The 27,576-nt window shown below is 45.4% G+C and overlaps 1 protein-coding gene across 1 annotated transcript in view; it reads left to right on the top strand.

Moving 5' to 3' along the window:
- The window catches only part of LOC119394669 (uncharacterized), a 112,750-nt gene that overhangs the window by 2,911 nt on the left and 82,263 nt on the right, over window positions 1–27,576 (top strand). The window contains 12 exon segments of the mRNA XM_049415943.1: window positions 2,001–2,053; window positions 8,349–8,445; window positions 9,675–9,791; window positions 12,676–12,764; window positions 14,001–14,146; window positions 15,169–15,284; window positions 18,076–18,217; window positions 20,350–20,510; window positions 20,809–20,900; window positions 20,994–21,137; window positions 22,185–22,347; window positions 22,755–22,841. Coding sequence (XP_049271900.1) covers window positions 2,001–2,053; window positions 8,349–8,445; window positions 9,675–9,791; window positions 12,676–12,764; window positions 14,001–14,146; window positions 15,169–15,284; window positions 18,076–18,217; window positions 20,350–20,510; window positions 20,809–20,900; window positions 20,994–21,137; window positions 22,185–22,347; window positions 22,755–22,841 — 1,407 coding nt within the window.

The following is a 27,576-nucleotide window of genomic DNA, read 5'->3' as shown; positions in this document are numbered from 1 at the left end:
ACTATACTATCGTTTAAAGGGTAACGTATGGTCTGACGTAACGTGAGCACTCACGTTAGTGCGCATACGTCAGTATTATCTAAACGAAGTGCGCTTTACGGTGGGATGATGTGAACATCGTACGTAACTTTCGTAAGCGCGCTCTTCCGGGATCGAGCGAGGCTTGAATTTAGCTTGCTGAATCATAGGAATACCAATGTAACGTTCATTAGACTGCTATAAACGCGGAGCCAACACTGGAACCACAAATGACGTTAACCTGGCATGACGCCTGCATTGTAGGAGTACATATGTAGCGTTTATTGATTTGTTATAAAATTACATACCCAGCACCACACCGGCAATTTACGTTGCACCGGCATTACGCCTGCACTACATATGTGCTCCTATGACACAGGTCTCATATCAGATTAACGTCTGTGGTCCCAGTACTGGCTCCGCTTTTATAGCAGTCTAAAAAACATTATGTTTATATTCCTATGATTCAGCAAGCTCCATTGAAGCATTGCTCGACCGCGGAGGAATACATCAACGAAAGTTACGTTTGATATTCGCATGACTGCACCACAAAGTGCAGTTAGTTTCGATAATACTGACGTATGTACTCTAACAACGTTAGGGCTGACGTTACGTCGCACCATAGGTTACCTCTAAACGCCAGTGTTGTAGACGTCCCTGGTAAGCCCACGATGTGCACACAGCTACTACACTTACAAAAACACGTCGATCCACCTCGTAACGCTTGGCTCAAAGCCATAAAATACAGCACAGATCGTACTCGCTGACTGCTTCGCAAGGAACCGATTCCCACAACGCGTGGGATCTGCCGAATTTATTCTTTTTTCAAATAGGGCTTTTCATTTACCTTTAATCCTTAGTGGCCAAGCACTTGCTTACCTACTTTTGGGCAGTATTTCTTGATTTTTGGTTTCAAGTGTTTCATTAGCTCGGCAAAAGCAGACAGTTGAAAGGAGAGAGGCAATATGTATATTAGGCTAAATATTTCTACAAGCATTACCAGGCATCTAACACATCTGCAACTGTTTAAGCCATGGTAGTGTTGACTTGTATGTTGCAGTAAGGCATGTACAACGTGTTATTTTTTCACTAGAGCTACCATGACATTAGGAGGCTTGTTATTACCACTGTTTTGTGTCTACCTCGCACTAACCTTCTTATGTGATTATGAAAAATTTTCAGTGCCTTCGCTCAGAAAATTCAGGATATACTTGTCCTGATACCTTATAAGGATATTAGGCACATGTTTCTCAGGGAGAGATAAGCGCAGAATGTTTCGAATCTTCAATACTGCTTTATCCGCTGGAGAACAGACAACAAATTCGGGAATTCTTTCCTGCAGTACACTCGAGAGCGATGTGAAAGGGAACACCGAATTTGTGTTTAAGAAACGATCCCCCATGATACGTAGAAAATGAATCTGACGTATTTTTCTTGCAAGATGTACCTTTCCACTTGACCGTTCAGTGTTACGAACACGGTTCTGCTTGCCAAGTGCGCCAAGCCACAATGGACTCCTCGGTAACTTCAGTGCTCCCTTTCATATGGCTCACAATTGTACGTATCGAAGAGGACTGCATTTATTTATTCGATGCTCATCTGCAGTCTCTTGTATATATCTTGTTGAAATCAACAGAAAGAAAAGAAAAACGATGTTCACGCGCCTTTTTGTGCGTTTATTTAAATGCCACCAGCAATGCATCTGAGGCCACAGTGTAGGCTACAATAATTCTAATGTCATTTAAAAAAAAGCATTAATAAAATTGAAAAAGAAAGAAGTCCCACACCATGGAGTAATTCTATTTTCGCGTGCATTTGCACATTCCTAAAACTTTTCCAAGACATATATCATGAACTAATGGAGAATTCCCTGCAACATCTTCTTAAGGCAGTTTCTTGCTGCCTATACTTTTAACAAACTGGCTTTTGATAAAGTCATTCGTGCAGAGTAAATGAATGCATCTTCTCTTTCAATATTGCAGCCGATATGCTTGGCAGATCACGAGAGGTACCGGAAATACGGGCGACTATTCGGGTGAGTGGTGTCTTCCTTATACGCGGAGTGTTGTCATAACGTGATGCCGTTCCGCGATGTGAGACAGCAAGGCTCGATTCGCGCACGCGCGACTGCCCACGCGCGTCAGCACGTGTCTAGAGGGTACGGCGCCTTGCTTGCAGTACAACATTCTGCACGAGGAAGGTACGCTTGAACGCTGGCGCATTGCGCTGCGTTAGCATTTGTATACCTAAAATTCCTTCTACTGCCAATACACATCTCGCGTCTGTGGTGGCTAGTGCTTGGATTGTCTTATCGACCGTACGGAAAGACTGAGAAAGAGAGAGAGAGAGAGATAACAGCAAAGGAAAGGCAGGGAGGTTAACCAGGTTGTACCCGGTTTACTACCCTACGCGGGGGAAGGGAAAAGGGGAGAAAAAGAATAGAGAAAGTAAGGAGAAAAGAGGGGGCAAGTAATACGCGCACACACATCAGTGTTCACCGCGCACACACAGACAGTCACAACCGAGAAATATTTGAGATCAGTTCCTCTGCGGTTGTCTGAAAGTAGGCTAGAATCCGAGATGTTAAAAAAGGCTTGCAAGGACTGGCTCCAAGGAATCGAGAACTTGCAATGAACATAAAGCTGACGGAGTTGTCATTATATCGTGGTCAGCGTCTTGCACTGGACAAGGGTGTCAATGCAGGCTAGTTAGTATTTCATTGCAGGTTTTTGGGTGTAGCGCCGCGTACGAATTGGTAAGAAAGAAGATGACAGGAAAGAGGCGCACTCGCAACTGAACTTTATTTTGCGTCGATTGCAAATATAAAGCTATGAAAAGCACCACGTGTTACCTCTAACATTGCCACATAGTAAAACCAGATAAAACCAGATAAAATGGCCTACCGCACTAATCATCGAGATAGTCTATTTCACATGAAAATAGGTCAAGAGACGGCTTGCTGATGCATCTGCTGCCCAACTTGTTGATGACATATGCTTCAAATAACTCACGCTCTTGTTTTCTTCTATATCTTTTAAGTACTCGCGTCTTCTCCAGCTCAGGTGCGCAGTGGCATGACGAAGAAGCATGCTGTAAGGCTGTGTGACGAATTGGGTGTCAAAAAGCTCGCGGCGTCAATTGGCAAAGAAGTAGGCCTTAGCCTGAGAATTTTTTTCTCGGCCAAGACGCACAAGGATGAGACCCCCTTTAGGGTGATAATTTCCGAGCGTGGCACGTGGCAACGTCACCTGGGCCGCCATCTGCAGCGTTACCTTAACTTGCTGTGTTTGGACGACCCTTACTTGGTGAGAAGCCCCGCTGAGGCTTCAGAATTTCTAAGCGGTTTGGTTCCTTCAGGAGTTAGTGGTGTGTCGTTTGACGTCAAGGACCTATACTACTCTATGCCCCAGGACATGCTCATGAAGGTCGTTGACGAAGCGAACGACAATCACGGAGCCGTTCGCTTTCAAAATGAGTGTGGCATGAGCGTCGAAGGATTTCTTGAGCTCCTGAGGACCTACTTGTTGTCTTCGATAGTGGAGTTCGAAGGGTCTCTATACCGGCAGAAGCAAGGAATCTGCATTGGTTGTTGCCTGGCGCCCGTGCTAAGCGACTTGCTAATGGCACATTTCGATCGGCAATTGCAGAAAAAACTTGGCGATTTCACTGTTGTACGCGTATTTCGATACGTGGACGACTATCTGGTGCTTTTCCAGGCGGAGGAAAATTCCATTGAAGCTCGCTCAAGGCAGCTTCTTCATCTATTTGAGGCAACCCTCGACGGCCTAACCCTGACTATGGAGCTGCCAACTCAGCAACGTTTGAGGATCCTGGACTTAGAACTCACATTCGCAAGGGAACACGTCTGTTGGGCGTATTCTACCCGCTCCAAGAAGGCCTTGCTCCCGTTTACCTCTGGCCACTCCAAGCTAGTCAAGCGGGACATCGCGGTATCAGCATTGAGGAACGCATTGCAGAGATCTTGCCACCACAAGGTCCAGGACAGCTTTGTTACCCAAACGGAGAGGTTGAATGCTGCCGGGTTTCCCTCTCACATGCTATGTGAATTGGCGACAATGCTGTTGTGCAAGAAACACACCGATGCTGCAGAAAAAGACAAAGGACAGGAGACACGCCCAAAGACTGCGGTAATCCCTTATATTCACGGCGTCTCACATCGCATCAAAAAGAACGCGGGACGCGTAGGTGTTCGTGTTGTCTTCAGCGCCCCAAACAAGCTCGGAGCCATGTGCCGCCAAGTGAATTCTCGTGAACACAGGACGCCGACTTGCACCAAGAAACACGTCACGTCCTTCGTCGAATGCCAAAGGAACGTCCTGTACGAGATCCCCCTGACGTGCGGACTGGTGTACGTCGGCCAAACGGGGCGGTGCCTCAACGAACGTCTAAGGGAACATAAGGGCACGTTAAAGAGTGGTACGGGAAGCAACTTGGCACTTCATTGCATAAAACAGTGCGCGTCAGCCCACTGCGCACCTGAGCTGGAGAAGACGCGAGTACTTCAAAGATATAGGCCTAAGTACGAGCTCGGCCCCTGCTGTACTTGATGACGTGGCGTCCCGGGGATTGTTGCTGGCTGGAGCTTGAAGGGGGACTGCTGCTGGTGCGTCCGGGATTGCCGTAAGGTGCTGCAGCACCTCCGAGGAGCCTCGCCCGAGCGTCGTCGAGGTCAACGGCCACGCCACGGAGTGCCAGCGTCACGGCCTCCAGAATCGAACGCCCGCTGCCTTCCCGTTGACAGAACGTAGCTGCCAATGCGACCTTCTTCTCCACTAGCCACGCAGACAATGCCAGCTCATCGAACTGCTGCCTTTGTTTACGGCTCGTGTCACGCGCATCGCGCCGTGTGCTACCCTGCACGCGCTCGTGCCTGTTCCGCGTGCTTCTCCTCCTACTTCGTCGTCTTCGTCGTCCATACGTCCTCTCCTTACTCATGACACACAGGTTGCCTAATAAAACATGTTAACAAGTTTGTTCCGTGTAAAATCGCTGTTGTGTACCAGGTACCTTTGTCATGCGGCCGTGCATACATAGGGCAAACAGGCCGATGCATTAACGTGAGGCTTCTTGAGTACAAGAATTCATTACAAAAGAAATCAACTAATTTGTCCAAGCACTGTTTTCAGTGTCAGTGTGTGCCGTTTTTTGGGGGATTCTGGGGGATTGACCGAGAAATCGTAATTTAAAACTTGGAAGGTAGTTTGAACAATGTTGAATCATAAAAGAAATTAGGCACACTTCGTCGTCGTTCCAGGGAAAGATTGAACTGTGAACGCTGCTAAGTGGCTGAAACCATCTGAGACATGGGCAGTTTTAGAATAGGTACTGCGTACGTAATCTTTTGCGTCATACACTAACCTCTTGGGTCTGCGGACAAAGCCGAATGCCACTGGAAATGGCCGGCAGCTTGCGCCCGCAGTAGTGATGCAGAACTATCGATGGTACTATCGATACCATCGATAGCTGAGTCACTATCGGACTATCTATGGTGAAAAATACTATCGATAGCGCTATCGATAGTAAGAAATTCGATGGTACAATCGATAGTATAAAATCAACAGCGCGGACTCATTGCAGAATAAACTTCCCCGCGCGCGTGGTACATAGTGTAGCCGTAGGAGCAGGCTGAAGGCAAGAAAGTTGACATGATTGTGTTCTTCACCAGAGTGCTTTGCTGACACATGATCATAAAGAGAGAGAGAAAAGGTTTATTATGGCAGAAAAGCTGAGGGGTCGGGCTGAATCAATGTTCTCGCCTGCTACTCAGCAGTAGGAAAGGGGAGGGTGGTAGTATAGAGAGTGGAGAGGAGATGCGGATGATGATGATGGAAAGAAGTGGCGACGAAGTAAGTCCTTGAATGTCCAAAAACATGATCATAAAGTAGATCAAACTGTTCAGCTGTAGCGGAAAGGAAGCCTTTACATGTGGTGGACTGCGCGGCTTCAAACTGATATTGCATTTTATGATTTCAAAATAAAAAAAATATCAGGAAGTTAATTTTAAGGTGTACCTGGTTGCTTTTCGATACGAGTTTATTGATGAATATATTCCGCCATTTTCACAGCGGAAATAATTAATTTCTCTGCCAAAAATTGCTCATAAATTAAGCGAATCTGGTAGTAGGCTATCGCAAATATTTTGGCAATATGGCCGGCCAGCAACGTCATCAATATTCACACCACTATCGATACGATTGTCACGTGGTTGTAACGGTGGAAAATGCTGCAGCAAGACTGGGAAATACGGAACTCTTTATTTGGGCGAACTTGTGTCCAGAAAATCAAAACTCAAAATACAAGCGATACATGTTGCGCACTGATAGTGGCGGGAGCAGTCGTCAGCCGTTGAGTAATCTGATCATCGGTGGTACGCGTCGTCCTTTATACATCAGTCATCAAACCTTCCAGTGTTATCGCTGGTGCTCGCGTAAGCTCTCGAATAAACTTGACTATTCGCGTTCGGCGCGTAGTCTTAACAGAATGATATGAAACAATTGTGAAGCTTCTCAAACATTGCGGCACGGTCTGCGTCAAACGTTGCTAACAGTCTTTGTGGGTGACTGAACACGAATACGTCAAAACAAAGATATAAACACGCGTGGCAGTAATATCGCTAGTAATATTAACGATGGCACTACCGATTGCACAATCGATACTTTGTCGATAGTAGCACTATCGATAGTTTGTTTACACTATCGATAGTTTCCAAAAAACTATCGATACTATCGATAGTCAATTTACCGATAGTTCTGCATCACTAGCCCGCAGACCTGCTGCGGACGCCTAACTAAAACTATCTCACTTTTAGAGTAGGGTACGCAGAAATAGTGTTCGTTAGGTACGATAGGCTATTTTCGTAACTTAACGTGGGCGCCCAAGAGGTTAACCTATGACGCATGCGCACTGGCAGCAAACGCAAAGAATAGCGTACACAAAGCTTATTATAAACCTGCATTATTAGGAAGTTTTAGAATAAAGTACGCAGAGATATCGTTCGTTGAGTGCACTCCTAATCAGGTCCCGCTTAAAGCGCTAGATAGAGCCAGGAAACCCGACATTTCTCGTCTTGTTTGCTGTATATACAGCACTTAACCAGGACCTGATTAAGAGCGTACAGTACGCTATTTTCGTCGCTTAATATGTGTACCGAAGAGGATAGCGTATGACGCATGCGCAGTGGCGATGAACGCTAGCGCAAAGCTTTGCGTACCCTATATTCTAAAACTGCCTATTTTCGAAAATAGCGAGCGTACCCAAGGAGCGCGGAGTCTAGGTACCCAGTTCTAAGGCTTTCTATTAGAACATCTATTTAAAGACTGCCCTCTATACATTTTACAAAGAAAAAATGCGTGCTTTAACACACCGGTAAGCATCGGTGTGCAGGCGCTAAGCGAAAATTGTACTTTGTCCGCAACGTGCGACCAGTCAGTATCATAAGCTGTTACGAGGGCTGTTGTAGAGCTTTGAAGAGTCATCATCATCATCAGCCTGTCTACGCCCACTGCAGGGCAAAGGCCTCTCCCATGTTCCGCCAATCAACCCGGTCCTGTGCTTTCTGCTGCCACGTTATACCTACAAACTTCTTAATCTCATCTACCCACCTAATTTTCTGTCTCCCCCTCACGCCTTTGCCATCTCTTGGAATTCAGTCAGTTACCCTTAATGACCACCGGTTATCCTGCCGACGTGCTACGTGCCCGGCCCATATCCATTTCTTCTTCTTGATTTCAACTATGATGTCCTTAACCCCCGTTTGTTCCCTGACCCACTCTGCTCTCTTCCTGTCTCTTAAGAGTACTGTACTTTGAAGAGTACTGTACTCTATTATAGACATCAAGGGAACCGGTGTTACGTTGTTATCGCATATACGCTTCACTTCTTTTTTGGCCACTCGGCGTACTTCATTACTCTTTCTTCTCCCATTTCTTTTTCTTCTGCGCAGGTTTGCGGGCCACAACAAACTATCTCAGGTCGATCTCTCAGCCTTCTTCTAATAAACACACTTTTTCTCTCTTGACTTTAGCCGCTTTGTCATTGCACAAATATTAAAGCATGCTGGAGTTGCTCTCGATGTCCCTGTGACAAGAAGAACAAACACAGTAGTGGCACAAGAAGAAGCAGAGTAATACTGAAGTAAAGCAGTTCAGATTATCATAAATAAGAATAACAACGCAAGACGCGGTCAACATCTGTGTGTGCCAAGTGCCCGAGGAGTATGCATGGATGCGTATATGCATCGCTTTTGGCTGCCTTTACTATACGTACACATGTGACATTGCCCATCGTTAAGCTTTACTTTCTATATTTAGATACTTCGAAGGAACGAAGCCGGCCCTGATGGTTGCGGAGCCGGAGCTGGTGAAGCAAGTTCTCGTCAAGGATTTCAGTTTGCTACCCAACAGACTGGTGAGGAGTGCGATCTTTATAGTAAAATACAATACAGCGTTCATTTTCACTTTTTTGCACATATCCCACTTAGGGCGTATTGAAATATTGCTACAGCTAGGCCTTGCTGTACAGTCAACGTCGAATGTTTTTGTTTGCACGCAAGATGAATTTACTAATTTATGGGCTTCTGCATTTTACGAAGCCGTTATTTTATCAGGCAAGATGTGCCGCACGTGGAAGTATCTTCAAACGAATATTTTTCTACGGCGTTCTATACAGTGCGGTGCGTTCACTCGTCCGGTATTTATTGCTTGTGTTGTGTGGCTTATTTCTGCGTTAGGAATGTCAGCTTTAGATGTAGAAAGTGAACCAATAAAATAAGTATTGTCGGGAGTTTCTTCAGACGATCGCCGATGTTAACTGCGCATTCTGTAGCAGGATGGCTCTTATAACGATTCCACCAAGCTCAGTCGAGCACTATAAGGATGAACTTTCTGTACAATATTTAATTACCGAAGCGTAACATTTATTAGCACGTAACAATATAGGTATGTATAATGACCGAAATATTGCATTGCTATAGTATCGTATGAACGGATTGAACTTTTGAAGGGGAATGTGGGGGAAAATAGCGGAGTAATGTCTACAACCGCTGTTCCAAATTTATTGCGTTCACAGGGCCTCAACATGTCACGCACATTCTGTGGAAATATTAGAACGACGCTACACTCTTGCAGCGCTCTTACCTTGATTACAAAAGGCACAATCACTCTGAAAGAGGCGGCCACTGTACACTTCTTTAAAACATTGAATGTCCTGCGTTGTGGACGCACCCGTTCGCAAATTCAACATCTGTCTATGTTTTGTCACTATGGCAACAACAAAGCCAGGACCGGTTATTGATAACTTGGCACAAGTGTTACAGCTTCAGTAATATGCGTGCATGAAACACTGCTGTGTAAAACTAGTTAGCTAGTACGACAATTGCTAAAAATCATCTGCCGAATAACTACCTGATGAGTCGATCAGATGAATGTCAGTCAAGCTACACAGCCAAGGCCTTTTACTTCGCCGACTCCGTTTGCGTTCGTGAAACTGCAGCGTTACAAAGTATGGATGCTTCCTTCAGCTGTGAAAAGGGCATAAAGGTTGCGCCTTTCATTGTGGTGCCCTCTATCGTCTTCACTGCAGAGGTGTGCACAACGACCTTGCGATAACGCAAATACTTTTTTTATTTCCACTCGCAGGAAGTGAATTTCGCGGACCCTATTCTCAACAACATGATGGTCTTTGCCCGCGTGGATCGATGGAGGAGAATACGACCGGCGTCTAGCCCAGCGTTTACGACTGGAAAACTTCGAAAGGCATGTCGACTATATCATATAGCGAGTTACATAAAAAAAAAAAAAAACAGCGCAGCTTGCATTAGGTCGCGTAAGGCTGGGTCACAGCAGGATTGGTGGGCACTTTCCAGCTCTTCTTGTTAACCACCTGTACAGAATGCTTGGGCGGTCATCGAGCTCGAACCGGTTCATGATGATGATAACTTTCTATCTAGGACACACGACAAACCTCGATCACAACAGCTTTGCTGTAAAAGTATAGGCAAGGAGTTCAATCAGACGCACGCTTCGTTTGCTACCCTTCACTGCGGTAAGGGACAAAGGGTGAAAAGGAAGAGTTAATAAGGGAAAGAGTGAGCACGAATTGCACGCGCACTTGGGGGAGCACACTGTACGTTGCTCATTGTCCACAAGTGTTCGCAGAGACCCGTCTGGTTTAAGTACACTAGCAACAACTTCGTTTGCTTCTGCGCCATAGACGCCCATATGTCCATTATCAAAGAATCTTCTCTTAGCTTTCTGAAGTTACGAAGTCCGCGAGATTAACATTATTAACATTAAGAGATCGGTGGGGCAGCAAAACAAATACGATAAAGTTGAAAGCCAGCTTACAAGGGTAACTTGGGCTTGTTGGTTCTCAATGGTCAAACGCACATACAGCGCAGTGTTTGTCGTCTCTCCTGTGTTTGTCCTTGGCGCTGTATGGGAATTTCTATGTAACTTTTATGAATAGTCGGTTCGCATAACTCTGCAAGGTCGCACCACCCCGCCGAGTCGCCAACGCCGGTCAGTATTACACGTGCGATGACTGTGCTGTAATCTATGATGAAACTTTGCTCAGTATGTACGTTTCAACATGAATGCGCTTCTTCAGTATGAAACGTGAACGACAAATAGCTGAACAAGCAGAACAAATGTTCAGCGCAAGTACATAGATATTTAACGTGTAATCGCACTTCAGCTGATTCGTTAGTATACAGGGTGTTTTTCTCTAGAAAATAGATTTTTAATGACACTTCCGTGACAGCCAGGCTCCTGTAGTTTTTGCAAGACGGAAACATTTTCCCCAGCTACAATGAGATTGAATAATAATATCTGGGGTTTAACGTCTCGAAACCACGATATGAATATGACAGACACTGTAGTGGAGGGCTCCGGAAATTTCGACCACCTGGGGTTCTTTAACGTGCACCTAAATCTAAGTACACGGGCCTCAAACATTTTCGCCTCCATCGAAAATGCAGCCGCTGCCATAGGTCGGCAGAAAAATTGGAGCTCACTCAGACTCAATCAAGAAATATATTTTGCTCTGAGGGCTCACTCGGACTCAGACTGACCAAAACTTTCCTCAACCAGGCTCACTCGGACTCAGACTCAATTAACTTTTTTCTCCGCCGGACTCACTCAGACTCAAACTCACGCGCATATACTCAGATGGACTCACTCAGACTCAGACTCAGGGCTTCACCTGAGCCTGTGTGAGCCTGAGTGAGTCGACTCGTGAGTCCGTTGGCATAAAATTAGCTTTTTCGATCATGGTGCCAATCCTCTTAAACGCCACTATCTTACATAATCAGTGCTCTACGATATGCCTTTTGAACTTGCACCTTCCAATATGAGTTGTCATGATAAATTATATATCGTCATTATCATATATCGATCAAGTAAAGACATTTTTATGAAATGTGCGACTCACAGGACATGGTTTTATCAAGCACTTCCCATGAAAGGGCTTGCAGGGGGAGGTCATGGCACCCCTTCCCCTAACTCACACCTCTGATCAATAAATATTGAGGCGACGCATGAATGCATGTCTGGTGAGATATGTGTGAATAGGCTTGAGTATAAACGTAAGCCGATATAAGGCTGATAGGAAAGATGAAGATGAGCAGATATATAAGACCATAAGTCGACAACAAGAGGTGGAGCTCACTTGGCCTCACTGAAAGATATATTTTGCGCTAAGGGCTCACTCGGACTCAGTCTCACCAACAATTTCCTCAACTGGACTCACTCGGACTCACTAAAATTTGCTTCAACCTGACTCACTCGGACTCAAACTCACCAAAATATTACACACACGGACTCACTCAAACTCAGGCTTACGGCCAGATCTGAGTCCGAGTGAGTCTGAGTGAGTCGACTCATGAGTGAGTTTGCCGACCTATGGCCGCGGCGGCCGGGATTCCATCCCGCGACCTTCGGGTCAGCAGCACAATGAGATTGAAGTGACTAATTAATGAAAACTCGCTAATTTACTTTGTAGTTATTAACCTTTGGACAGTTGTTTATAAGTTGTAGCCCGCGAAAATTTATGGCATTTGTATCTTTTAGAAGTCACGAAAGCTGCCAGTAATTTCAGATATTCATCATGGAATTTTAATGGCGATATCGAAACTGACCGCGCCCGGCGTGCACCTAACACGGCCACTCTGTTACTTCAGGCCAGAATGTCCCGTGAACAGACTTTTGTTCACGGGAACAAAATTTAAGACAGTATACACAGTAAGGTTATAAAACGAATTGTCACTACAAGTAATAACTCGGACATTGAAACTTCCTGTGAATTTTCTGTACATTTAATTATTGCTGGGTGGAGGGGTAACTAGAGGGCCCCTTCCGACAAGAGTGATAAGTATCATGAAACCTTCTAGCTAGACAGGTTAGTGCGACCACAGGTAAATATGCACGCTGTTTTTACACTGAAAATGGCTGTAAATTGACACAGCGATGCTTAAATATACACGCATTAGCAGCGGACGAAAGTGCGGACACTCATGTTCAGGCTGTTTGCAATCTGACTCCAATAATCTCAAGAAGCGCCTCTGCTTCGTAATAACACATATTTAAACCTCGCCCAGCAGACTCGTTCGACGAGTGTTGCACTTCAATCTATTTGACGCAGATGCACGCTTTAATCCAAGACTGCGTGAAGATAACCTGTGAGCACCTCAGCGTCGCCGCAGAAGAGGCGAGGGACGACGACATGAAAAGGTAAGCATTACCTGTTTATCACCAAAGGGGTACAATATAACTCCTTCATTACTGCCGATACATCACCTCTTTATCAATATATTCACAGAGAGATGATGTGTGTGCGTAATGACGTACGTTATCACGTTCATTTCTCGAAGTCTGAAGTACTTCTCGCAATTCAGACGCTTTGTGCAGCTTAAATGAAAGCTTAACAGCCAGCATTAAGGAGATGAAATGGCAAGGACGACGCAGACACCGCCATTGCTTAGGTGTCACAACATTATCAGTGTGCTATCTTTATCTTGGATGTCATTACATTTCCGACCTGTGTCCGCGTACTGGGCAATTGTAAGTTCGGGCAAACCTTGATTTAAACGCTTTGTTTTTGGCGGTCAACCTAACTATATACATGAAATTGTCTTCTCGTTACATTTTACTTATCAGAATTACATATCCATAGCCTAACGTCGACATATTTGCACAGCGCAAAATGAACGGGGACAGATGAGAGGACACAACACGCAGTGCCTGTGTTGTGCCCTCTCATCTGCCCTCGTTCATTTTGCGCTGTGCGATTATGTCGATGCTAAATCACCAACTAGCCCAAGCTACCGGTCTATCCGGGGTCTAATACATATACAAAAAATTAGGAGAAATGAACCTACAGAAACTTGAGACCACGGTTCGAATTGAAAAAAAAAAAACTGTTGAGTTCGCAAGTGCTGCTTGCTACGGGCAGTCGTTTTCGCTAATATTAAGTACAACATAACGATAGCCGCACATTTGCTATATCAAAGTTTCATCATAAAAAAATCTTGTTTTAGTTGAATGCAGCCCCGGTTTGCAATAACTTTTTTGATTACCACAATATTTGAGTCAACTTCCTACAGCTCTGTTTATAAACCAACTACAAATCCGCGAGTTTCTTCCTCTTCTTTTTTCGCACGTGGCAAAACACTGCTCCACCTCGATACGACATTGCAAATGACATTTGTTTTAGATACTGCAAAGTGGTGTAGACGAACCGTAATTCCCTTAAATCATGTCGGTTAATCTAAAGCACGAGACTTTGAGGGCGAGGACTGCGAGAAAAAAAATCGAGGCTGTCGTCGATAACTGTAGAAATTTTCTTGTATTGTGTTAAAACGCATCGTATATATTTAACGAGTTGTATTTTATGATTTTACGTTTAAAATGTGACGGCACGCGTTTCCGGTTACTAGCATGTTTGACATTTCACGTTATCCTACGCAGGTTTTACGGGCATTATGCACTTGACGTTATTGCTCGATGCGCCTTCGGGACCAAGCTTGATTCGCAAGCTGACACGACCAATCAGTTTGTGACGGCGTCCCAGAAGGCATTCATGATGAATTTCAGCCCTACACAGATCATATCACGTAAGGAGCCTTCATCTACCATTAAGAAAACTTCTCCGTTATCTCCCGTGTTTTTACTTATAAACATTCCTTCACAGTTTCTCGCAGCGCAGAGCAGCTATGTCACGAGTGTCCTTAGTTAACTTCACTGATTTCATTCATTTCCCATTGCTGTAGCAGTGCCTTTATTCTACTTTATCGTAAGTTATGCTTAAAGGGGCCCTCCAACACTTCTTAAACAGGGTCAGAAAACGCTGCCGATCGGTAGTTGAGGCTCCTGAGAACATGAGAGCCAAATATAACAGTACTGCACGCGGCAGGGAATTTAGAATTACGTTTCAGCGACAGCTAGAAATCGCTCACACTTGGCAAATTACGTCATTGACGGGTTCGACTACGTCAACGGAGGGCAGGACACAGCCATTGGCTGATTTAAGTATTCTTGCACTGCCTAGTTACCGTGGCCGTCACGGGGTGCGTCCACGTGTCGGCGCCGTCCTGTGTAGTTGCGCTAGGATTACACAGTAGCGACATTAGCACGTTCGTGATCACACCAAAAGTGAGCCCACGGGTTCAAAGGCAAAATGAAGAGGAAGTGCTCAAAGAAGCTACGCGCGCTGACGTAGCTTCTTGCTCCTTTGTAATCCTCCCGACTTCCAGTGTAGCTTTCAGCGCGCTCGTCGGGATAAAAAGAGAGAAAAAGCGCCCGAAGCTCGCGACAACGTACTCAACAGATTCTAAAAATTTTTGCGGCGATAGATTCGTGAGGCAATTAGCTGATAGTGAAATCATTCTACGCTTACTTGGAAAAGTGTTGCAAGGCCCCTATGAGAGAAGAAAAACGTGACGATTATACTCCGATACAATTCTTTATCGCGTTTAGTCAGTGGCCGAAGTAACGCTACGTCCACGTTATCACTGAAATTGGCTGGGTGTGAAAGGCGGTGGATAAGACAGGGAAAGAATGAAGTGAAGGGAATCCACCTTAGGTTAAGTTTAGCCCCTGAATATCTCATTTCACGTTCCCCTAAACTTCATTCCAGTTCTTTTTCCGGGCCTGCTGGAGTCTCTGAACATTACTGTGAAGGCTGCCATGCGCTACGATTACTTCAGGGAGTTGTTCCAGCAAATTATGGATGAAAGAAAGAAAAATAACAGGGTGAGTTGTATGTATTGACAGAATAACACGCACGAGTAAACACGTATTCATCTGCACTGCCATCCGTCGTAGAGCGGCACATTGCACGAAGCAAGGGGCGCGGATTGCACCTCAGTTATCCGTTATACCATCTTGGCAACAACTACAAAGAATCATTCAATTTTTAATGGAAATGGCCCATCGGAGACACTAATTCTCCACTTCCTCACCTCCTCTAGATTTTTCGCATGCCTGCTTTTTTATACTCCCTTCTTTCGGTCTTTCTCTACCTTCTCTGTAGCGTAGGGTAGCAAACGAGAACTCTAAATTCCAGCTATCTCCCCCCCCCCCCCCCCCGTCCCTCGTTTCAAAAGTTTTCTCATATTTGTATTTATCTCTGTCTTGGTAACAGTATTTTTCTCGATGTATTGTTTTACTCGAAGAACAGCATTTACCATTTGATCTGGTAATGCAACACCAAACCACAAAGAAGTCCAGTGGGAGGCGCATCTGGCAAGCCCAAGTTCCGAGGGCCAGTTATAGGTGGTAAAGAGTGTTAGGCTATAAGCCCAAGTCCACGGCTACCTAGAATGAGGTGGCTGGCCACCTCCGGGCATATAGAGCTTGGTCAGCAAAAGAAAGTTTTATTCTCTCTCTCTCTCTCGATGCGGTATAATTAAGGCACAACGTATTTTATACATTATTCTGTAAGAGTTCAAAAGAAAGATGGAGTTTAGCGTCCAGCAAGTCTCCATATACAATACTATATAGAATGTACACACAAAGCGCTTCGTTGTCGGCCAGTATTTCAATATAATGAACAAAAATATTCTTATATGCCTGACATGTTTTAAATGCGAAGCATTTCTTAGCGAACCTCTGGCACTTTGAGCGTTTCTATCTACGTATCTATCTATCTATCTATCTAGCCGCCTACGTCTGGGTGCTCTCGGGATTGCCTCCTTAACATGGTGTAGACCAAAATTAGCATGGGAGGGTAAGCGGACTTGAAGAATATGACTGTGTGGTCATGATATGAATAACGTGAAAATCCTGTCGCGTGCGTCGTCAAACCCTTTCCTCCAGACACGTGTGGTACATACCCGTTTACCACCGGCCGCGGTGTACGGGTATGCGCCACAGGTGATTGACAGTTAATATCTACCCAGGAACGGCGACAACAGACATTGGTAATTTAAATGCGAGAGCATTAAGAAAAACCAACATCGGCAGCGTTGACCCGACGAATGGAAAGAATAAAAATCAAGATCCAAGCAGGAATCGAACCCAAGCATTCTGCGTGGAAATCCGGTATTCTACCACAAAGCCACGCAAGGTCTACAAATTGGTTTAGAAAAACAGCCTATGCAGGCGTAATGTCGGCGCAACGTCAGTTGTGGTTGTGGTGCTATGTATCCAATTTTACAAGAAAGCAATAAACACTACATATGTAGTACAATACAGGCATCATATCAGATTAACGCCCGTGATTCCACTGTTGGCTCCGCTTTTATAGCAGTCTAATAAGCATTAAATTTGTATTCCTATGATTAAGCAAGCTATATTGAAGCATTGCTCGACCCCGGAGGAGTACATTAAAGAAAGTTACGTACGATATTCACATCGTCGCAGCGTAAAGTGCACTTAGTCCGCCAGAACGAGGCAGTGTCCTCTTCATTTCTTACAAGGCTGGGCGATGACATCATGCTGACCGAAGATGATGCCAGGTTGATTGACAGCAGCTTTGTAGACTAGGCTACGTAGGTCACATACGCCCAGGTAGTCTACGAATACGACAAGCGCCATCCACTGATGCTGGTCTACGTAGCAATATCCAGGTCTACCAGCCTCGACGGCCTATGCCTCACCAACGCGAAAGGTGGTTTCAGGTTCTGACATGTCGCCGGCTCTGTCGACAGACAATTTGTCGACGAAATGACCGAGGCATACACGAATTCCAACACATCTACTATACCACGTACTTCAATACACATGGACCCCCTCTTCACCACGATCACGACCGGATCCTATAACAAGTCATGACCAGCTGCTGGTACTCACTGATCATGGTGATGATGCCCTTGATCAAGAACTGTCAAGAACTTCTTGCACACATGCACACGGGTTCGTGAAACGTGCGTGCTTTCTCCACGATAACGGACAAATAAGCACTACATGTCAGCTTACCGCTTCTGGTGTTGGTAATACCCACGTTGACATTGGCAGCGTTACCAAGGGCGTCCGCAGAACTTTTTCCAGGAGGGTGCATCAGCAGAGTGTGGGGGAGGGGAGGGGGGCATACAGCATAGGTAGCTTTTGTTTCATTGCCGTGACATGACCGGCAAGATAAGTCCATAGCAGTATGTAACGTGCAAAGTTGGCTGGTAATCCTGAATGATGTTTCACGCGGATATGCGGGACAGGAGTGTGCTAATCAAGCTGTGTAGCTTACTGCTACTGCATAGAAAATTATTATCCAAAATTCCAAGGGGGGGCAGCTGCCCCCCCTTGCACCCCCCTCCGGACGCCCATGAGCGTTACCCAAATGTAAACAGCTGGTTTATAACACATATGCGGCTCTTCAACATATATGTGTGCACATAAAATTTAAACACATCTTTAGCGTCATTTAGTAACGTTTCGCTCAGTAAAAAAATTACGCCACAGTCACCTTCCCGCCGCATGCTTCGCATAACATCGACTCTCACGGTACGTGGGATCTGCCGAATTTTCATTCTTCTCTGCATGTTTTTGTATTTCACTTGCTTGCCGCCAGAGGCTCTGAAAACGCCTGGATCTTTCTTTGTTATAGTGCATAGAAGACTTTCTGCAACTAATGATAGAAGCGAAAGAAGGTCGTTTCGCAACAGCCGCTGCAAGTTCAGTCGACGCGGAGAGCAAGCTGTTTGACATGGGATCCGAAGCGAAATCGGAGGCGAAGTCACTGTCGAACGGTAAGGCTACAAGTGTGTCGCAATCAATTAATTCAGCGACACTTGCTAATGACTCCGTAATACCAAAACAATGCATCAACCAGCAGGCAGCTTCAAATTAAGTGCTGCAGGTAATTTTCACGGATTTTTTTTTTGCGTTGTTGGCTGGTGCTATGCCGCCAACTCGACGTAGTATACCGATTTAATTAGCATTAATTATAACTAGAAATCTATGTTATTGGTTTCTAAAGCACGTTAAATATCTACTGGCAAAATTTTTTCAAAATTTGATGGTTACTTGGAAAAGTAACCACCTGAAAAACACCAAATTTTTTTTTCACCAAGACTGCCTTGACATGGAGACAAGCGGCGAATGATTAACTATGCCGGGAATACTTGAACAATAGCTAGGAAAAGCACATTGACATAACCAAAGCTCTTGTAAGGAATTCCCAAATCTTCACCACCGTTGACGAAATGCCCGGGATCTGCTACCGACCTGTAGTTGCCGTGCTGGAAACGCTCTTCGACGATGACCGTCCTGGCCAGACGCTCTTGATAGAGTTGCAAGCAGCTCAGCAGTGTAACCTCTTATGAATAGACGTGCTCCACGAGAGCGGCAATTCGGGGTAGTTGATTGTTAATGATCGTTGAAAACAGTGCACTGACAAGCGATGAACAGCGCTTGATGTACGTGCCTCAGGCACGTACATCAGGCAGTCGGACTCACCCACGTGCATCACATGTAATGCTTGGGAAGACTTAAAACACATCCTGTGTGACTGTTCCCGTTACGACGCAGAACGACAGATTCTGCAACGCGGCTTCAGCCGCAACGCGGCATGAGCTTGGAGCTGAGCACCTTCTCGGACCGTGGCAAGACAGCAGTTGTGAGATGCGCAACAAAAAAGCGCTGTTGGTGTTTTTTAATACCAATTACTTAACGAAACTTTGTGAATGGCTCTTTTGTTTATATATGTGCGTTTGTGACTGTACGTATTATTTGTGCGTATATGGGATCATTGTATATATCATAGTAATCACCCAATACCTGGAGTAGCAAGCCAGGCGATAAACCAGGCTAACATCTCCGGGAATCTCATTAAAGATTGTTATCTCTCTCTCTCTCTCCCTTAATTGTTCGTTCCTACTGTACACACTGTACAAGACAGTCGTAGAGACGGCAACTCTAGAAGAAGTTGGAAGAAATTTAGTCGACGTAGCAGTGCCCTCTTCCCATTTTGCCTGCTACATGCAGAAGCCTCACAGTGACTTGGAGGTCACAAGAGTTGAGTTCGAAGTACCTCTACTCAAAGATCCATGCCATCACTGGTTTGAGCTGGGGAATGGAAAAACTAGGGACAAAAGGAGGACAGACGGACGCCCCCGTACTAAGAACTACATCCTTGTCCGTCCTCCTTCTGTCCCTCATTTTCAGTTTCGCTATTGTTAGCCATGAACCATTTAGCTCTGTTGAATACCATTTTGATCCATGCCACCTCGTGGGCAACGCTCTTGATGAAACACTCATGACAGGCTCAATTAAAAATTTTGTAGCGAAGCGTTGGAAGCCTGTAATGGGTCGCCCTCTCGAGCGCTTACTAGTGGTTCGTCCTCTTCCGCTCTTCTCGATCAGCACGCTCCTCGCGCTCAGAGTCGGCACCCTGCCTTGACTGTCGCAGTCGTTTATCGTCGCCGAGTGCCCGCTAATAAACGTCTTTATAATTTTAATGATATTACGTCTTTATATTTTAATGAATGATTTTACGGCTCTTCTTCAATAACTAGGGGAACTGTACCATACATCTGGTATTGAAAGATAAACTTCTATAGACCAACCTGAGAGAAACGTTTGCTTACAAGTGACGTACTGTGAGCCAAACACGTGCAGAACATTGGGGTACCTGGTAGCACGCTGAGGTAAACGTATTCAAATGCTTTGTTAACAGCCGTCGGCTTGGAAGCTGCGGCATTGATATAGGCTGCGACAAAGTCTGTGATAGATAATCCTGGATGAACAGCGTTTCTCTTGTCAACTAAACTTTTCGCTTTGTGCCAGTATGGTCCAGTAAGTCGGACACGTGTTCGCGGTCATATGCCACTCAATTGATAGGCGTGTGGCAGCCACATCATGTCAGTATTTGGACACGCAGCTCTCACCGAAGACGAAGCCTTGGCACAGTGCTTGGTGTTTTTCCTTGCCGGTCAAGACACGACATCGTCAACCTTGGCCGGTGCCGTCTACTACCTAGCACTTAATCCCGCAGTGCAGGAAAGACTCAGACGAGAAGTCGATGAATGTTTCGAGACCCACGTAAGTTTCAGCATTCGTTAGACGAACAGCAATTGAGAACAATTTTTATCAAATTGAATAGTAGTATACGTCAGATGAACAGAATGCTTCGATGACGCCAATCGTGCTGACGACGGAGAGCAACGAAATACACTTTTGAACGTAAATTATCTAGTATCAGCGCCATTTGACAGCTCAGTATTGTAAGCTGTTTTCTGTTCACCAAAGTTCTGTTCTTGGCTTTCAAGTGTGTTCATCTAGCAACTTTAATGTGATTGCTGTGTAAGACAACGAGCTAATTCGTGTTTTGTTTGCACAGGGACCGGAACCAACCCTTGAGGTCGTTTCTAAGTTAAAGTACCTGCATTGCGTCGTGTCGGAAGCGCTGCGGATGCTCCCAGCCGTTCCAAGGTGATGAGGGCTTCATGTGTCCGTATTGATTTGCGATAGCCAATCTGATTGCGCAGTTTTGTTTTGGAAAACTCACATTGCAACTCGTTTCAGAACTCAGCGCTGCGCTGCCCAGGACTACGTCTTAGGTGACACAGGCATCAAGCTTCCAAAAGGGTCTTCAGTGATCGTGCCTATCTACGCCATGCATCACGATCCCGAACTATTTCCAGAACCAGAGCAGTTCAATCCAGATAGGTAATATGCTCTGTCATAGAAATAACCGTGCAGACAAAGCAGAATAAATTTCAAACAAAAGCTCTGCCAGGTTTGCACAAAACAAAAGAAAAGCTCTGCCAGGTTCAGTCGGTAAGCTTTGAGAAGAGAGCAAGCGAGGTCTATCTGAATTTATGAAACACGAATGAAGCACAATTAAGCTGGAAAGTGCTGATCGAGGGAAAAGAAAACGACTGGTTGTTGCGCAACAGGATGCATGCAGTGGGAGAAGGAAGGGAGGAAGGAAGGTAGGGCTAGCGAGGCCAACGAGACACGCGTCCGCGGTTTGCTACCCTATGCTAAGTGAAAGGGATTAAGCAATGAAGAGAAAGAAGCGGTGAGCATACGTAAGAACCGCGCAAGTGTGTACGAAAACTCTGCTGAGTTTCCTGCACGTTGAATAAAAAAAGCCTAATAGTACGCTTACTGAGAGTTTAGTAGGAGTTTGCGGGTTGGGTTCGCAAAACAATATTATGGGAATCCAATTTGAGAACTTGTACTGGCGGAAGGATGAGATGCGGTACCTCAAGCCTCACGCTTTCCACTGTGAAATCGATGCATACGGTCATTTCATAATGAGGTCACGCATGCATCGATGCATGAAAACTTCCGCTATTTCTCTGAGGATGAACAATGACGTAATATGTACTGATGGGCAAGTTGGCGAGCCATGATGTTTTTAGAAAACACGCCGGTGTTCAACCTGTTTAATACAAGCTTCCAGCATCAGCTTACTTTTCCTAAAAGTTTTTCTTTTAATTTTCCACAGCGGCAACGAGGCCAGCAAGCATTCGTTGTAACACATTATAACAACCTGAGCCAGCTTGATGGCTGTTTGCCTGTCTTGATTTTGTTCCCGCTCTATCGGATGCTGTAGCTAAGTTATGCTTTGACTCAGCCACTGATTTGCGTTGAATAACTCAACACGAACTACGCCTGTGTCAGCAAATGAGTGCACAGATTAAAAAAAATTCATTTGAACGCTCCTTTGTGCCGAATGCCTAATCATGATTTGTATTCTTCTTGCAGGTTTAACGACGACAACGTGGATTCTATTCGCCCATACACGTACCTTCCTTTTGGGGCCGGGCCGAGAAACTGCATCGGCATGCGCTTAGCTTTGCAGTCGATCAAACTATGCCTCCTGCACTCTGTGCACAGGGTTCACTTTGTACCCACCGAGAAGACAATGGTGATAATTACTCGTTTTGGTGCCAATTTATAGAGAGCTTTACTAAAACCTGGCAGCATGAAGGCCATTTGGTTGGGACGGAATTTAATAATGTAGTTTGAATGGAGAAGGAATGTTTTTAGGTCTCTTTCGTTCACAACGAATGTTTGTCAATAACGCATTGCGTGCCTATTCTCACTTTCTGTCCATTTTTCGATATGAAGATAATCTGGACATGCTGGACAGCTATTGCTGTGCTGGTGGTCGCAAACTGAAGTGACTAAATGAAAGAAATGAAGCGATTACTGACTGCTTTCTAGTCAAAACTAGACGTAATTTCCACATTCATTCCGGCTATTCAACAGTTGCCTGCAAACGTGGAAAAGTATACACTCAATCTTTACACTAAGCGTATTCTTTGTTTACAGGTTCCTCTGCAGATCAGACAAAGCCTTGGTACTCTGAGAATCGAGGGTACTGTTGTAGGAATACGAAAGAGGTCGGACACTACCGCCTGACACGGGGCACGTTACCGTACGATGAATACGCTTTTGAACATCACTATGCTGCTAGCAAGAAATTTCAGCAGCAGAACGTTAGTACACAAGACTGCTCTGAAAGTTCCCCCGATTGCTTTTGTAATTACATGTGTGTAAATAAATAGTGCTTGCTCGGAGGTCACTCTGTCTTGAAACCCATTTATCGCGACCACAGCGGCCTCTGACAGCGAACACCATCATGCTTTAAAAAAAAAAAAAGAACCTGGCGATCTACACTATGCCGGTTACTTTCGCTTATGTCTTTCCTGCTGGAACATTTAATACAAATGCCACAATGCGCAATCATCGTGGCGCGATAACTTCCGCACGTGTTGGTAAGCATCAAATAGACAAAAGAGAAGCAAAAGAAGTTGAACTAACCTTGGTTAACGTCCTCACATGAGTGGAGCCTTCATAGTGAAAATGTTGGCAAGTGATATTTAATGTTGCATATACAATTGGCTAGAATGCTTAGAAATTTGCACAGCTAGGAAATAAAGAGTTGCCCTATGCCTTGATTGAACAAATAGAAACTCTAAATTAAACCAAGCAGTTATATTTCTAAAGTGAATGGAAAAACGCTAAAGACAATGACGTAAGGCACTATCACAATGTGTCCTGTAGTGACAGAAATGCAGAGTGAGGCATGACAGTTGACGCAAAAGAATAAAACAAAATAATAAGTTATGTTCTGTATTTGTGAATCACTGTCATAACGTCATGGCAGTGATGCGGTGAACCATAGGACAAATGTCTACTTACATTAATGATGCATCACTTTCTTTTATGAAAGTGCACACATTGCTAGTTTTCTAGAGCAGCAGCTGCGACTAATTATCCCTCGTTTTCAGCGCTTCTTCTTGGTCTGCTTGAAAATAATTAATTAATTCATTAATTCATTTCAGCATTCATCGTCAAAAAAAGAAATGCTAGGACTGGCGCAAATTATAGCGCTATTATAGCGCCTTTTGTAAGTACAATTCGTTTTGTGTAGAAGCATTTTTCAAATATTTTTTTTTGCATATAGGCACGCGATCATATATAAATGATTGACAAGCAATGAGCAGAGCATACGCAAACATTAGCAAGAGACATTAGAACTCTTGACAAAATCTTTAATATCTGTAATCAAGAACACAAAAATGAACTTTGTATTGCAGGTAGAAACCTTTGAATGCTTTTAGCAGTTTCCTTTAGTCTGATGCTTTACTGAATTTACACCCTTCAAGGAATTTGCATAACTCCGTTAAAGGGCCCCTCACCAGGTTTGACAATTTTGAGCTAACGAGCGCAATGCATACACTGGGCGTTCACGATCACGTCTGCCAAAATTTGCAACGCTACGCGCCGCGGAAATGGGTCAAATTTCAAGGTGAACGCTGCTTGCCCTTCCTCTCGCGGGCGCGCGCTTTAGAGAATGAGGGGATGACGTACATGAGAAAATGGCCCTACGTTGATGGTAGCGCTGTGACGTCGCTCCTCTACGTAGACGACTGTGCTCTGACGTCGCCAACAGTAGCACGTGACACTGCGATAATTATTTGACGCGACATGTGTAGTTTGTGTAACTTGTTGCTTGAATAGATTAATAAAACTTGAGAGAAATAATGAGACACACAAAGGGAATGTGTGCGTCTCTTTCATTTTTTTTTCGTGAATTGCAGCGAGATGCGGGGCTAGTGTGCCTCCCTTTCCCATGCGTTCGTGTCCCCGCGGTTAGCGCATCGAGCAGACGCCAGCCCTGGAAACGAAAGTAATGTTCTGGCGCGTTCGAGCACTCATTATGCTCATTTATTTCACCGCGTCCAAGTAAACGTTAATGCGGCACTGGCTCATGGTACCGCCACTCTCGTGGCCGTACAAATGTCTCAACTTTCATGCCCGTACCGCAGAAACAGGCAGTACACCACAGAGAACGCCGACAAAACGCCCACGGCCGCTACATAAAAAAAAAGGTAGCGGCCGTGCAACGCCGCTCGCGTGCTCGGGCTGGCTCGGGCACGTCATGCGCACGTGACCATGCATGCGCATGACGTGTTCATGCGTATGTGTCAAGTGAAGAGGGCAGGGAAGAGATTCGGCTTGCTAAGGCTACACGGGGCGAGTGGCAAGGGTTTGAAACTCGCCTCCTCTCATCATGGTTTCGCGCCGCTACATATTATTGTTCTTCTCAGCTCGTAATGAACCGATTTGAAAAATTCTTGCGGTATACTGCTCCTCATTTGGCACGCAACAACTTCCAGCGTCTAACTAAAATTTGCTACGTGGCCTGGTGAGGGGCCCTTTAAAGTCCGTATAATTATCTGCAAATTCTGATTTGCTCTGAGACAACTATGTTTAGTTACTGTGCTGCCATCGCATGGCAGGCACGTGGTCTCCGTTATTTCGAACCATACCTTATTCCAAGGATACTAGCGTACAAAGACATATCTCTTTGTATTAGCAAATATATTTATTTATTTCGCTTCAAGCTACAGATCTCCACCAAGCACATCTCTCATCAGTTTCTATGCTTGGGTTTTGTTTTTCTTAGCCTTGAGTGTTTCCAGGTAGGCAATTGTATCAGACATTTTCGTCTTTGTATACGACAGTCTTAGCAATAAGAGTATTGTCTCCTCCGAACAGAACGAACCTTCATGTCAAGCTGCTGAAAGTGATTCTAAGTTTAGCGGATCTAGTTTCGGCCCTGCGTGTGCGCGGTTTCAAGAGCAGGCATGCGACGTAGACGTAGACAGAAACCCGCCAGCGGACCCTACACGAGCGGCAATTGGTAGAAAAACCGACTGATCATGTTGTAAGCGAATTTCGGCTTGTCGAAAGGAACCATATGACCCGCACCTCTAACAGCGACGAATGACAGGTTGCGCGCCGTCTTGACGTAACCCAGGACTTCACCATCAGCACGCACCCACGGTTTACGCTCGGCCTGTGCCCACTGCTGGCGGCCGGGCCAACGAAGCTCGTCGAGAAATTTTTCCGTACCCACGGTCGGCACGCAGATGTCTAACATGCCGCTGAAGACGAGCACCTTATAGTTCTCCAGGGCGAGCTTGAACAGGCTCTTTTCTGAGAACATGAAATTCTTCTTGAAGCTGGTCATGACCACCGTGCGGTTGGCACTGAATGGCCTGTCTCCCACGTGGATGGCTCTGCGAACGTGCGGAATCTGCACGATCGTCTTATACGACCGCATTCCCGCGGGTGGTACGCTGTTCAACAAGTTGTAGTAGAAGTGGAAGCCAGTAACTCTCCGGAAGTAAGTGTTTTCGTTCAAGATGCCGAAGAACAGTGAATCCATGATGTCGAAGGATGCCGCCCCTCGGCCCTGTTTTAGAAGACGGACGGCGCGCTGATGCATCCGGGTCATGTGCGTGGCTTCTTTCTTTCCCACGAGGCCAAGCTGCAAAAGTAGCGGACCGTAGTCTGTCATTGTCGCGGGAGCCGTGAAGCCGTTCCCTATGGCTACGCCTTTGAGGTTGATGTTCACTTGCAGCTTGTCGGCGTTCCTGTGGATGGCGGCTGTCACGGCCGGGACGTACTTTCCTGTTGGTGAGGCGTCAATGTCAGCTCAAAAGAAGCACAGGACTAGTATGGTCTATTTCTTTACTATTTAAGAGACGCGAGGTTAAGTGGGCATTACCGTGCGCGTGCTCCTCCACCGTTCCTATAAAAAAATATTATAGTACCAATGGCATTATCCAAATCTGTCTTCTCTCTACTGTTTCGGCGTTTGCTCTGCCCACCACTGCGCATTTTTTTTTATAGGGTGGGAAACATTCACTTACTTCCATGGCCCCACCGCCTTCTAGTTTATTGCCATGACCACTTATGCATTTAGACGCCGTATCCGTTATACCCTCGTTTGTCATATTGTACCATTTTTTGGTGTGTAAGTAGTGGGTGCAGTGCTTGGTCATGATTATGACGTGTTGTGAATGTTTGTTTTGCTGTAAGTGTTCGTCGTTTATCTTTGCCGGTGATTGTAGTCTATGAACACCGGTTAAGCTTTTACAGCGCAAATACAAAACATTTGAGTGTCCATCATTATGTTATGTAGTTTAGAAATTTCCATGCCTGGCGTTATTCAGGTAAAATGAAAGGCAACAAAAGGTCTGCTTACAACAGTAAAAAAAAAGCATGGTTGATCCCTCTGTCATAGGAATCGGTATAACACGAAAGTAAAACGTGTCTTCACAGACGTAGTTGAGCGTTTGTTGTGCATTGTTTAACCCCGAGGCCGAAGGTATGAATGCTATAGCAACAAGTTGTAATGTCACACGAAGAACGGCAAGTGGCTCGAAACTTCCAACGCGTTGCTCAAGCAGAAAAGGACGCACGGAACTAACATACACGAGATGAGCGCGAACCAACAACTGTCACAGCTCGACAGTTGAAGCGCGCTGGTCAAATACAAAGGGGTACGCACGAAACGAACGCACAAGTATACACAGAATGAGCGCGAACTGTCACAGTTGTAACTTATTTGTTTGTGACCAGCGCCCTCCTATCGCAAAAGCGGCCGCTGCAGTGAGCGAAATGACCTTCGTGCTCTCTGTAACTTGAACGCAAACTTGCGGTGAGAGCGCAAGAAGTACAAGATAAGCGCGCGCGCAGGAGCGACCACGCCCTGTAGAGGCACACGCTCATCTCAACGCGGGGGGCGACGACATTTAAAGCGCGCTCTTCGAGCCCTTCGCGCCATCTCGCTAGT

This window comes from Rhipicephalus sanguineus, chromosome 5 (genome assembly GCF_013339695.2).
Source record: "Rhipicephalus sanguineus isolate Rsan-2018 chromosome 5, BIME_Rsan_1.4, whole genome shotgun sequence".
Classification (NCBI taxonomy): Eukaryota; Metazoa; Arthropoda; class Arachnida; order Ixodida; family Ixodidae; genus Rhipicephalus; species Rhipicephalus sanguineus.
The sequence above is the reverse complement of the archived record's forward strand: the minus strand, read 5'-3'. Positions and strand labels throughout refer to the sequence as shown.